The sequence below is a fragment of the Vipera ursinii genome, assembly GCF_947247035.1.
Source record: "Vipera ursinii genome assembly, chromosome: Z".
Lineage (NCBI taxonomy): Eukaryota > Metazoa > Chordata > Lepidosauria > Squamata > Viperidae > Vipera > Vipera ursinii.
The window spans coordinates 6,127,845-6,142,355 of NC_139517.1; the positions used below are offsets into that span (position 1 = coordinate 6,127,845).

The 14,511-nt window shown below is 36.7% G+C and overlaps 2 protein-coding genes and 1 gene segment (V, D, J or C); 2 read left to right on the plus strand and 1 right to left on the minus strand.

Moving 5' to 3' along the window:
* On the plus strand, positions 1–5,112 carry LOC310649941 (olfactory receptor 6X1-like; the record flags this gene model as incomplete). Its single annotated transcript, XM_083378774.1, has 2 exons — positions 1–906; positions 4,894–5,112. 2 exons carry the CDS (start codon positions 1–3, stop codon positions 5,110–5,112), a joined length of 1,125 nt encoding a protein of 374 aa, XP_083234900.1.
* A 5,134-nt stretch (positions 5,113–10,246) lies between these two features.
* On the plus strand, positions 10,247–11,176 carry LOC310649942 (olfactory receptor 6X1-like; the record flags this gene model as incomplete). The annotated part of the gene is made up of 1 exon (XM_083378775.1): positions 10,247–11,176. The coding sequence occupies one exon, from the start codon at positions 10,247–10,249 to the stop codon at positions 11,174–11,176; it is 930 nt and encodes a 309-aa protein (XP_083234901.1).
* Positions 11,177–12,362: 1,186 nt separating this feature from the next.
* LOC310649943 (igW heavy chain V region W26-like) lies at positions 12,363–13,360 on the minus strand. The segment is given in 2 exons: positions 13,312–13,360; positions 12,363–12,757 (listed from the first exon to the last, which is right to left on the minus strand).
* Positions 13,361–14,511: the final 1,151 nt, after the last annotated feature.

Sequence of the window (14,511 nt, forward strand, 5' to 3'; positions counted from 1 at the left end):
ATGTCAAATGCTACATTTTTCAATGAATTCATTCTTCTGGGATTTTCTGAATTACATGAGGTGTACCTGGGATTTTATACTCTCCTGCTTTTGATGTACCTTCTGTCACTTATGGGACATGCCTTAATCATCATAGTGGTTTCCATGGAACCTAAGCTCCATACTCCAATGTATTTCTTCCTACTCAACTTCTCCATGGCTGAGATTTCTTCCACAACATCGGAGATACCAAAGATGTTGGTCAATAGCTTTTCTGGCAAAAACACCATCTGCTTTGCCTGCTGCATGGTCCAAGGATTCGTGGTCTTCACAATGGGAGCTGTGGAGTTCATCACCCTCACGATCATGTCTTTTGACCGTTATGTGGCCATCTGCAAACCTTTGCATTATCAAACCATTATGACTACTGGACTCTGTCTCAATCTGTCTTTGCTGGCATGGATTGGTGGGTTTGGACTCATATTTCCTCAGTCAGTGGTAGTGTGGACATACCCCTATTGTGGGCACAATAAGATTGATCATTTCTTTTGTGATGTTGGTCCAGTTCTGAAGTTGGCTTGTGCTGATACAATAGTGATTGAGCTAATAGGATTCCTTTACGGTGCTACCATAATGTGGGGTTCCTTTGGGTTCTCTCTAATTTCATATATGTGCATTATAAACACCATACTTCAGATCCCTTCTGCCACTGGGCGGTCCAAAGCTTTTTTCACCTGTGCTTCCCATCTCATTGTTCTAACCATCTTCTATACAGCAGATATGCTTATGTACTTGAAACCTTCAACACACGGTAATGCCCAACTCAATAAGGCAATCTCTCTTGTGCGCACCAGCTTTGTACCCATGTTAAACCCTTTCATCTACACAATCCGGAACAGTGAATTCAAAACAGCTTTGTGGCAAGCAGTAACCAAACATAGGAGTTTCTAACATGGTGCCTGTTTATCTAAATATCTAGGTGTTTCCATTACCTCTCCTTCTGAAAGAGAACTATGGGGTCCTTGGTGCTCTCTGAACTTGGTTACTTTCTTGCAGACATTTCATTACCCAAATGGGTAACATCTTTAGCACTGCTAGCCCTGATGATGTTACCTAATTGGGTGATGCAATGTCTGCAAGAAAACAACCAAGCTCTTCTGTTGAAAGAGAAAATATTTTGCAATCCTCATTGCTTCTGTCTGTTGGGATCTTGTTCAATGGTTGCACATCGATCTGGGAAACTACGAAATTATGTATGAAACTATGAATTCTTTAAAATATTTCATGTGTCTTGAGCAGTCTTTGTCCATTTGACAATATCTACTTGCTCAAAGCAAATTTCTTTCTTCCTATTATTTTCAACAGTCATCAAATATGATATCAGCTGTTGGCTTTTGACTATGTTTGTTTAATGACCTTGTGACTCACTTAACAACCATAGTGATTCACTTAACAGTGGGAAAAAAGGTTATAAAATCAGGTTATGGTTCACTTAACAGTCATCTTGCTTAGCAATGGAAATTGTTTGCCACTGTGGTCATAAGATGAGGACTACCTGTATTCAGTTTACTGGAGGGTCTCAGAAACATAAGTAATATATAAGAAGATGAATGATCATGTTCTCAGTCTGACTTCAAGAGTATAAATTTCTTCAAGAATGAGGAACTCTGAGTAAATTCCCCTTTTCTATCTACTTTTGATTAGGAAGCATCAAGGAAGACTGAACAGCCCCCATATTTTTTCACAGATCACTGCCTCCCATGTAATTTAATTTACTGAGGGTGAAGGTTTGCTCTCCAAGCTTATGGCTTGGTTTCTGAACATTTCATTACCAGGCTCGGTAACACATTCACCACTATTGCAAATTTAATTTAGTATCTGAAAAATAACATGAACCTTGTGGCTTTGAAGAATTTGAAGAGATTTTTTTCTTCCCCCCTTCTTCTAGCTAAACTTGGATAAGAGCAACCAGATTTAAGATGACAGCATTTAAGTAAATTAATAGCAATAGCACTTAGACTTATATTCTGCTTCACAGTGCTTTACAGACCTCTCTAAGTGGGTTACAGAATCAACATATTGTCCCCAACAATCTGGGTCCTCATTTTACCAACCTCAGAAGGATGGAAGGCTGAGTCAACCTTGACCCAGTGAGAATCAAAAGCAGTGAGTTAGCCTGCAATATTGCATTCTAACCACTGCACCACCAAGGCACTGACTTTGCAAAGGTTAGGAACGCATTGTAAGTAGCAAACTAAAGTCCAAACATTTCTGACTGGCTTTTCCATGTGGAATAGAGAAGGGCTACACTCTTGTTCTTTTGCCTAGGAACTACTTCAGATGACCTTACTGGTGGTGAGGTGTATATTTCTTCAAGTTCTATTTTGTGTCCTTTGGCTCATCCCCACCCACATTCCCCAGATCACCTCCAAAGAGGTCCCTATCTGATTAGTTGACTTCCATTCCCACATGATAATCTTCAGCTCAGTTTGGGATCTTGTAATAATTTATTGTTGTCAGTATTATATTTTTTTTTTAAAAAAGTCATTATCACATAGATTCACTAATGAACCACATTCTTAAAGAAGGTCCTAGTCCTTTACTCTGGATTTATCTGCTGTACTCTGCCTGGTTTCTCTGTCACCATCATTCACTAATCTTTTTCATCGTGGAAATAATTCCATAGGTGAGTTCATCTTTTGGGTTTTGTAGGTAGGTTATGGCCAAATTATATGCTACGTTATATGAAAGCTTTCTAAAAATGAAAAGAGATTAATCTCTTGTCTTTTTTTTCTAACAAAATTGTCAAGCTTTATAATATATGGACTGTATATAGTATATCTCATATTAAAGCTTCTAAGCTTATAAGTCTTAGAATGTCTCTTGGTTGAATTCATCTACAATCAAAAATCTTTTATTTTGTTTTTTTTCCCCATTTGCCATACCTCTGTAGCTTCCAATTTCTGGGGGTGGGGGGGAAGAACTCACTAAAAGCTAGATTATGTTTATATACCTGAAAGAATATTTAACATTCTTCCTGTAATAAACAATAGGATTAAACAAGAAAAGGAGAAGGAGAAAAGAGGAAAGAACTATCAATCAAATCATATATTAGAAAAATAAATCCTACCACTCAAAAATGTATTAGGATGTAATTCCACCCTTGTTCTCCATTATCTTGTCTCTTCTCTGAATTGATAAATCTGATTTGTGACATAAATAATGCATCCCAACTCTAAAAGTTCAGTGTAAGTACGATATTGAAAAAAAATGTTGAGACTCTAGAATGAGTACAGAGAAGACCAACAAAGATGTTTAGAGGCTAAAACATATAAGGAACAGTTGTTGGAATTGAATATGTCTAGTTTAATGAAAAGAAGAGCTAAGGGTGACATCAGAATAGAATAGAATAGAATAGAATAGAATAGAATAGAATAGAATAGAATAGAATAGAATAGAATAGAATAGAATAGAATAGAATAGAATAGAACAGAACAGAACAGAACAGAACAGAATAGAATAGAATAGAATAGAATAGAATAGAATAGAATAGAACAGAACAGAACAGAACAGAACAGAACAGAACAGAACAGAACAGAATAGAATAGAATAGAATAGAATAGAATAGAATAGAATAGAATAGAATAGAATGACAGAACTGAAAGGGACCTTGGAGGTCTTCCAGTTACAAGCACCCAACACTATGCAGACCATCATATTCTGAATCAGTTTTAACTTCTGTGTGATATTCAAGGACAATCCAATGTAGGGTACATTGAAGTCAGTGGTGGGATTCAGCCTGTTTGCACCACTTTGGCAGAACTGGTAGCTATTTTTTTGTTGCCCAGGCCCAGAATGGATTTCTGGAAGAGGCATCCACACAGAATTGCTCACATCATCATCATCATCATCATCATCATCATCATCATGATGTTGGAAGGGACCTTGGAGGTTATCTAGTCCAACCCCCTGCTCAGGCAGGAAACCCTATACCACTTCCAGACAAATGGTTGTCCAATCTCTTCTTAAAAACTTCCAGTGTTGGAGCATTCACAACTTCTGGAGGCAAGTGGTTCCACTGATTAATCGTTCTAACTGTCAGGAAATTTCTCCTTAGTTCTAGGTTGCTTCTCTCCTTGATAAATTTCCATCCATTTAATAATAATAATAATAATAATAATAATAATAATAATAATAATAATAATAATAATAATAATAATAATAATAATAATAATGTATTGTTATTGTTATTATTAAACCCTATAACATTGTTACGCCTTCAGGTGCTTTGGAAAATAGCTTGACTCTCTTCTAATATCTAAGGAGTTGTCACAAAGAAGAAGTAATTGACCTATTCTTCAAAGCACCTAAAGGCAGGACAAGAAGCGATGGATGGAATCTAATCAAGATTTTAAGAAGAGATTGGACAACAATTTGTCTGAAATGGTATAAGGTTTCCTGCCTGAGCAGGGGGTTGGACTAGAAGACCTTCAAGGTCCCTTCCAGCTCTATTCTGATTGATTCATTGACCTCCAAGGTCCCTTCCGACTCCGTTGTTCTGTTATTCTGTTATATATTGATTCCTAAAATTATTACAACATGGGTATTATTTTATTAAAAATATTACATAATGCATGCATAGACTCATCATTAACCTTAGGTCATCTGCTTGCCATTGTGTAGTACCTTTGCTCAAATATGCTGTTTTAATGAAGAAATTTGTTTTATTTTATTTTTTTAATGTTTTGACTCATGATATAACTGAATCCAGGGAAGGAAAACATCCTGATTTTGAACAAACTGTTGCCAAATTAATTAATTAATTTATTTATTTTTATTCTAGTGCACTAGAAGTAATAAAAGAAAGCATGAGATCTCAAAATTACAGCACGGTGAAAGAATTTGTTTTCATAGGTTTTCCTGGCCTCGGTTTTTTATGGATGTTCCATTTTCATGTACCTTCTGCCAGAGAAAATCCATTCCTCTGGCTTCTACAAAGGTGTGGCCCTGCTTCACACTGTGGTAACACCTTTGTTGAACCCATTCATATATACCCTTCGGAATGAGAAAGTAAAGGAAGCCTTGAAAGATGCATTGAAACGAATGGACATTCTTGCCCCCCAAAAGAAGTGACAGTTTATTTAATTCAAGAGAAGGGGTCAACTTATTTTCCAAAGAACCAAAAGGCAAAACAAGAAACAATGGATGGAAACTAATCAAGGAGAGATTAGTTAAGAAGATTTAACTAATTAAGGAGAAACTTCCCAACAGGCAGAACAATTAACCATTGGAACAGCTTGCCTTCAGAACTTGTGGGTACTTCATCACTGGAAGATTTTAAGAAGAGATTGGATAGCCACTTGTCTCAAATTGTATAGGGTCTCCTGCTTGAGCTGGGGGTTGGACTAGAAGACCTCCAAAGTCCCTTCCAGCTCTATTCTGATTGATTGATTGATTGATTGATTGATTGATTGATTGATTGATTCAGATACCAATGTATATCCCTGTGTGACATTTTTTTTCATGCCTTGAATTATTGTGAACCTAAGATCAGGGTTATATGAATAAGTTTTGTTTTGATGCAATCAGGTTGAGGAATTGTAAGAGCTAATCTGTAGATGAATCGGAACTTGAAGACTGGAGATTATGGTGGGTACCCCATCTCATCTCCCAACCTCCCCCCAAAGGTCAGTGCTTTTCTACAGAAAACTTTTGAAGTGTAGGTGTCAGAGTCATGCTGAAAACAATAGCAAGAAAGGGGGTATTTTAAGGACACAGTAGGGAGATACCTTTTCTGATTCTATCGTTGTGCTTTATGAAAAACCAAGAGCATGCAATGTCTGTTAGTATCTACCTTTCTTTACATCTCATGGAAAGTGAGTGGATTTGGATTTGTAGAATTTAAATCTCCATACACAATCACTTCAGATATTGGGTTTCATAGGGATTAGGGCAGGGGTCTTCAAACTTGGCCCTTTTATGACTTTGTGGACTTCAGCTCCCAGAATTTTTCAGCCAGGCATAAAAGGGCCAAGTTTGAAGAACCCTGGATTAGAGGGAGATAGAAATAGCTGATAGATGCACCTTCCCAGAGGAATTATCCATTTAGAAAAGTATTAAAGGGACATGAGGTTGCTGTGGTTGGAACCCTGATTCTTCCAAATAAATATTCTTTTAGCTTGAATCCACAGTGATGGCAGATATCAATAATAAATCAACATCCAAACTCACATCATGAATAATATCAGAGGGTGCCCAATCCTACCAAAGCTTGCTTTCTTAAAGATTTAATAATGCACCTAATTCTTTGACTGTCTTCAAAAGTGGAAATAAATGCTTAATCTTAAAAAAAAATAGATGATAGACAGAGAGAGAGAGAGAGAGAGGAGAAAAAGAAGAGAAAGAAAGAGAATAAAAAGTTAGAAATATGGAAAAAAGATAGGAAGATAGGAAAACAGAAAGACAGATGATAGGTAGATAGATGATATATGAGAGAGACAGACAGACAGACATCCTTTAATGATGCCATCATATCAGAAGTAATTTCCCCATTTTCTGCCACAATGCTTTCCTAGCTAGAGCAAATGTTCTCATTGCCAGACTGGAAATCATTTTTTTTAAAAAAGTCTGAATGGTTAACCAAAATTTTGGATGTTGCCAGTTGATAAAAATCAAGGACTTCATAAGAAGTCATCATGAGATTAAATCAACCAGATAATGGGATTATGAGGTTTGTGAAAAGTAATTAAAAAATAAACATCTAGAAAAATGATGTAATGTTCTGCCAGTAAAAAAATGCCTCCCATAACAGATAATTCAATGTCTGTTTCTCTAGCTTAAATTTCACATTTTTCTGAAGAATTGTTATTTTAATAGAGAAGTATATCATATATAAATTTATATCCTGAATATGTTTGTGTGTATACACAGAAAGGTACTTAAAGGCACAGACATATATGGATATAACATTCAATAACTTAGTGAACAAAACTTTCCAAGATTAGCTTTCTTAGATTGGCCCACAGAGATCTGTGTGGTGCTCAGGGACCTCCTAAGAAATCCTTGAGATATCAACAAGAAAGTCCTAACGGTAAAAAAAAAAAGAATCTTGCCAAAATAGAATGAAAAAAATAATCAGATCCCCATTAATTGTATTGAAATCTATCTTAGAACTGGTGTAGAAGTGCTAAAAATGTATGTTCTTTGGCTTAAAAAAATAACAGAATAACAGAATTCTAAGGGACCTTGGAGGTCTTCTAGTCCAACCCCCTGTTTAATTTTCAGAACTTTGAGAAACCCTGGTTCTAAAGACTTTTAGCCACAAATGCCTGTGGGAGGAAAAAAAAAAACCTATATAATTGCCTCTTTCCTCCTGAATCCTACATTCTCTTTTTCTGATGGAAAGGAGAAGATGGACACCTGGGGTTAGAGGCTATATGAGCATCAATTAGCCTGCAGGGTCCTTAATCCACAGCAAAGATTTTTGTAAATTGCATTGTTGCCATACTTTTAATAGAAGTCTTTATCATGGAACAAAAATGAATGAACTACTAGACCCAGGAATATAATACTCTCCTACTGATGTCTGTGGAGATGCTCAGTTATCCAGGTAATGGTTGTCCCAAAAGTGCTTTTTCAGAAGGCAATTGGACTTTTAGATGAGAGGCAAAATGTGTTTAAGAAAAAACAAAGTCCAGTTGTCTTTTGAAAATCACTTTTGGGACTTTCCTACTGATCTGCTATAACAAATTCTGGGTCTTTCCAAAGACATGAACAATAAGTTGCATAACAACAACAACACAAACAGGAATTTATTTTATGAATTTAACAAAGGCTCAAATTTCAAACATCGTACTGGGGAGACATATATTGTGGTCAAGAAATATTATATAAAGTGTACTCTGCCTCTATAGATAGAAGCAGAGATACAGTAGACACAAAACTTGCAAAGATGTTATAGGTAGAGGTACAGAGAAAAAGACAAGCTTGTGTATGTGTGTTTCTGTGTGTATGTGAGAGAGGGTGTGTGTAAGGAGAGAAAGAGAAATGATGCAGACTGAGACAGACATAGACCTAATTCTTCTCAAGATTAATTAGCTTTCTTAAATTGGCATGGGTAGATCTGTGTAACTGCTTGGGTCTTCTGAGAAGTCCTTGAGATATGTTCAAGAAAGTCAGAAGAAAAATAAAATCTTAGCCAAATTCAGTGAACAAAATCTATATCCACATTAAACTTACTGAACACTATCTCAGAATTAGTGTGGTTCCTGCTAAAATGTATGTTGTTTGATTTTATTGTGAAATTTGTTTAGCCACTGTACGTGGGTGATATTTTTAATGCTAGATTAGTGGAAGAGATTATTTTTATGTTCAGGTAGTTTGAAAAAAAATCTTCTATATATTTGATGCTGGAATAATGCTCTAATTTTGTCTCTTGGTAATGATGTATTCTATGTGAAAATGGTTTATTTTTTTAATGCAGGAGCACTCTGATGGTTTTGAGTTGTTCAGAGTTATATTATGGTATGGAATTTTTGGAATGTTAATAAAATAAATCTAATTAAATTGGGGTTTAGTAGAAGTTCTTTATCCATGCCTTTATGTTTTCTCTACTTTTAAATAATACAATCATTAATTAACTTGAGTCTGAGAAAGTGAATGTAGCTGTTTTCAACAAACTGGTTTGGAGCTGTAAACATGCGGGGCTCAGATTGTCATCTTCACGTTCAGAACATAGATTTTCACTTTACAGGATGGGAGGGCTACCACCTAAGAGGGAGAGAATGAACTTCCCTCTAACAGTGGTTTGTGGGTGGCTACCTACATTTGATTCATGAAGAAGAGGTGATGGACAACTCACTTTTGTTGGACATTTAGAGTAATAACAAGCAGCTTTATTATTATCAGGGCTTTTTTTCTCATAGAACGCTCAGAACGGAGTTCCGGCACCTTTTTTGGATGGAACCTTGTAGGGTAGGCAAGGCGGGTTGTATGACATGTGTGAGTTCCGGCACCTTTTTCTTTTACAAAAAAGCACTTATTATTATTATTATTATTATTATTATTATTATTATTATTATTATTATTATTATTATTATCATCATCATCATCATCATCATCATCATCATCGTCATCATCGTCATCATGAGTTTGAGTAGACCATTTTAGCAATCCTACTAGAGATTATAAGAGACAAATCCAAGACCATTTTCATATCTGAAGCATATGGAACAGAACAGAACAGAACAGAACAGAACAGAACAGAATAGAATAGAATAGAATAGAATAGAATAGAATAGAATAGAATAGAATAGAACCTTGAAGGTCTTCTAGTCTAGCCCCCTGTTCAAGCAGGAGAGTCTATACCTTTTGACAATGCTTTTTTTGTAAAAGAAAAAAAGGTGCCGGAACTCACACACGTCATACAACCCGCCTTGCCTACCCTACAAGGTTCCATCCAAAAAAGGTGCCGGAACTCCGTTCTGGGTGTTCTATGAGAGAAAAAGCCCTGCCTTTTGAGGAAAGTGGCTGTCCAGTCTCTTCCTAAAAAAGGTTTTGTTGGATAGTTGTCTTCTTTCTATAACCCTTCCTTCAAAGTGCTCTTGTGTACTGCTAAATTTTGCCTGTCCTTAACATTTTTAAAGATCTCTTTTATAAGCCTTTAAACATCAAACTGAATAATGTTCAACTTAAACTACATACTCAAATAGAGACACATCCAAATACTAATCTGGTATGTGAATGTGTTTAATATGGATGGAGGAGACATTAATTTAGTTCTTATGAAACCTGCCAGTGGGTTCCTCTAATTATTCCTTAGCAATATCTTATAAGATTTTGTGTATGATTATCCATACAATTTAGAGGAAATCATATCCATACATACAATTTAGAGAAAAACTGAGTGGTTAATAGGTCCTTATTAAAACATGAGCCAGGTGGTTTTTCTTTCTTTTCTTCTCTCTAGTTCTCAAATTCAGCCCACTTCTCTCTAGTTGTCAAATTCAGTGGGTACCTGCTGTCTCAGAGTGATGGACATTACCAAACATCAGCCAATTAATGAAACCTGTATGAGTTGGAACAGGGAGGGGACCTTTAAACAATTCAGAACTAGTATGGAATGTTATGCAAAGTAATTCAGTTCAACCATTCCATTCAAATCTGTGTAATGTAATGTTTGTTTCAATCCCTCATTATTCATAGCTACTTTGACCATCAAGGAATCATGTTTCTGTAAATTACTGTCATTGTTTTAAGGAAGTACAAGATGTCAAACGCTACATTTATTACCGAATTTGTTCTTCTTGGATTTTCTGAATTACATGAAGGGGACCTGGGATTTTATACTCTCCTGCTTTCGATGTACCTTCTGTCACTTATGGGACATGCCTTAATCATCATAGTGGTTTCCATGGAACCTAAGCTCCATACTCCAATGTATTTCTTCCTACTCAACTTCTCCATGGCTGAGATTTCTTCCACAACATCGGAGATACCAAAGATGTTGGTCAATAGCTACTCTGGCAAAAACACCATCTGCTTTGCCTGCTGCATGGTCCAAGGATTCCTGGTTTTCACAATGGGAGCTGTGGAGTTCATCACCCTCACGATCATGTCTTTTGACCGCTATGTGGCCATCTGCAAACCTTTTCATTATCAAACCATTATGACTACTGGACTCTGTCTCAATCTGTCTTTGCTGGCATGGATTGGTGGGTTTGGACTCATATTTCCTCAGTCAGTGGTAGTGTGGACATACCCTTACTGTGGGCGCAATACGATTGATCATTACTTTTGTGATGTTGGTCCAGTTTTGCAGTTGGCTTGTGCTGACACAACTGTAATTGAATTTGTGGGACTCATATATGGTGCCACTATCATGTGGGGCTCCTTTGGATTTTCCCTGATTTCATATGCACGTATTATACTCACTATAATTCAGATCCCTTCTGCCACTGGGCGCTCCAAAGCCTTTTTCACCTGTGCCTCCCATCTCACTGTTGTAAGCATTTTTTATATGGTACTTATGTTTATGTACTTGAGGCCTTCAACTCATGGGGATGTCCAACTTAACAAAATATTGTCTCTTTTCCACACGAGTTTCATACCCGTGTTAAACCCTTTCATCTACACAATCCGGAACAGTGATTTCAAAACAGCTCTGTGGAAAGCAATAGCAAAAATAAAGAATTCCTAATAGTGCAGGGCTCTGTACATGTTTTGCATTCCCTCAACTCCTTGTCCTAAGTAGAACTCCATTCTTTTGTCCTCTGAGTGCTGTTATATAGATCAGTAGCGTGTCATCTGTTTGGACTAGCACTGATGGTGTTGCCTAGTTTGGGTAATGAAATGTTTGCAAGAAATAAGCAAGCTCAGAGAACACCAAACATCTCTCATCTATTTGGTGTCAATTTATATGGATGTATGAATGCATTCCATGCACCTTTGGCGTCTAGTCATGCCGGCCACATGACCACGGAGACATCCTCGGAGAAGCGCTGGCTCTTCGGCTTTGAAACAGAGATGAGCACCGGCCCCTAGAGTCGGAAACGACTAGCACGCATGTGCGGGGGAACCTTTACCTTTACCTTTATGAATGCTCCATGAAACTGTGTTATAGCCAACACAAAAATCCTGCTTGTGATAATGAGTTGCTTCATAGATGCATGCTTGTTCATGGTTTTTTATGTGTATCTGCCTGAAAACAGATGCACACAAAAAGGAGATACAGATTAAAAGAAATGTGTTCATGTTTTGTTTTGTTTTATGTGTACCTGCCTAAGGTATCTCCTACATTTTATGCATTGAAGGTCTTCATCCTAGAGCTACAATTGGGGAAAGAGGTGTTATTCTTTTCTCTTTTTTAGAATGTAGAACTGGCAACTGTGCATCCCACAACTAATCAACAATCCTTAGATCTCCAAAATCCTGTCCCTAAAGATCTTACCTTGTTAGATAATGAAATGTCTATAAGATAACCAAACTCAGATAGTACAAACGACTCTGCAGTTCAACCCTAAGCTACAAAGATTCTATTGCTACCATTGATATTCATCCAATTGCAACTTAAAGAAGGCAATGGAACTCAATGGGAGATCACATGATCAAATCCAAGAGGAATCAAGCTTTGGCCTTTTGGCCAGTGACAAGAATGGACTCAAAGGAGTTCCCACCTTATTTCCTATCTGTATTGTGGAAGCTCCAAAACAATTTTTGTGCTGGTAGGATATAAGGAAGCCAACTACTGTGTTTTCAACTCAGCATGGCTGATGAAGCAAGTGTGTGGTAAAAAATATCCGCTTCTTTTTGTAGCCAGATGTGCAAAGAAGGAAATTTAGAGAGCATTTGGCTGACTCCAACTCTCTTCAAATGAGGAAGTGAAACTAAACCATGTAAAGAGGAGAGGGAAACCCATCAAGAAGACACGTTGGGTCTTCTACAAGATATCGGGCATCAACACTCCTAAATTCAGTCACTGTGTGTCTTGCACAGTAGTAGATGGCAGTATCATCTACTTTTAGAGCATCTATCCTTAGCTGTGCTGTTGAACCTTGGGTGGAAGGGGTAACACGGCCCTTAAATTCATTGGCAGTGTATGTGGTAAATCCAGTCCTGAAGGCTGCGATGAAGACAAGCTCTTTGCCATTAGATTGACGAACCCAGTTCAAATGGTGGTGACTGATATTGTATCCTGATACTTTACAAGTCAGAGTTATGGATCTCCCTGGAAGTGCAAATGCTTCAGGAGGCTGGCTCAAAGTAACAGTGGCAGAAACACCTATTAAAAAAGAACAACATAAGGGCATTAAAAGATTACAAATGTAAAAAGATAACCCACCAACATTTTCCCTCCTGAATTCATATTCTGTGCATATGTTCTGTGCACATGACTCTAAGATTCAATACAATATGAAAAATCTAATGGACAACTATTTCCAAACCTTAACAGATGTGTGGATTTCAAGTCCCAGATGTCACCAGTGGGTATGGCTATTGCTGAAAATTCTGGAAGTTGAAGTCTATACAGGTAGAAATTACCAAGGCTGAACAACAGTATTAATAATAATTTTCCATGTTAAATTTGTGTACCAGTGGATCTTTGTGGGGAAAGATATTTAAGTCATTGAAAAAGAAGAAACAGGAAAAGGAAGACTTAGATTTGGGGAGGGGAAAAATGATTTTTTTTTCATTTTAAAGAACTACACACTAGAAATGAGATAAAACCTTTCTTGTATTTTCAGTTTTAGTTCCATTTTTTATTTCATTACAAAGTAATTGTGATATTTATTCCTAAATATGTTAAACTGACAAAATTGAAACATGGTTACTCACCAGCCAGGAAGAGCAAAATGGCAAGGCTAATATAATTGATGTATTTCATAATTTCAAGTGTACTTTTCCTTTGAATTTAGGGACTTGAGGTCAGCTATTTGAACAATTGGAAAGTTTGGCAGCTAATTCTTATATCATCCATGACATGTAAATTAGTTTACATTTCAGAAATATTCTTCCCCCTCTCATTTGAATTCTATAACTGTCTCTCTACTTATATAGGTTTTCTTTCCTCATATTAGTACAGAAAAAAGATCTTTCTAATGTTGATTTTTGATGGCAAAAATAGCTATAATTTCTCCCATTACTCGTTATATTCCATGCCCCCCATGGGATATGTTAATTTCCTATGCTGATCCATTTTTTTAATAGGCTACTGTATATTGGAAAAAGATTTTGGAATATTGGAAAAAAGATGTCTCCCCGCATTTCTACACAGGCTTCTATGACTTTTGTCACCGAATCAGGAAGACTGTAGCCATTACAGTGATAAATATAGGTTTCAATTGAGAAGTATGGAATCTGAATTCAGAAGATGTATAGATTCTTTTATGATAGTTCAAAATTAAAATGGTGAAATCCAAGCAAAGACATTTACAACTGAAAACACAATTGGTTTGATTGTTGTGATTCTCCCTCTTCACAATTAGGGATCTTCCACATCATATCAGTTTGAGTTTCATTTACCCGATACCCGTAGCTGTTACTCACCAGGCAAACATAACAGAAAGGGGTAAATGTAAGGAAACCAGTCCATCTATACAATAGAATGGAATGGAATGGAATGGAATGGAATAGAATAGAATAGAATAGAATAGAATAGAATAGAATAGAATAGAATAGAATAGAATAGAATAGAATAGAATAGAGTAGAGTAGAGTAGAGTAGAGTAGAGTAGAGTAGAGTAGAATAGAATAGAGTAGAGTAGAGTAGAGTAGAGTAGAGTAGAGTAGAGTAGAGTAGAGTAGAGTAGAATAGAATAGAATAGAATAGAATAGAATAGAATAGAATAGAATAGAATAGAATGGGACCATGGAGGTGTTCTAGTCCAGCCCCACACTTAAGCAGGAGAACCTATACCTGAGGTCCCCAACCTTTTGGGCATCAGGGACCAGTTATGCAGGGAGAGGTTTTTCCTCAAACCTGAGGGGGCATGGTATTGTGTGCTGCCTGCATCCTGTGGATGGGCTTTCCTTGTTT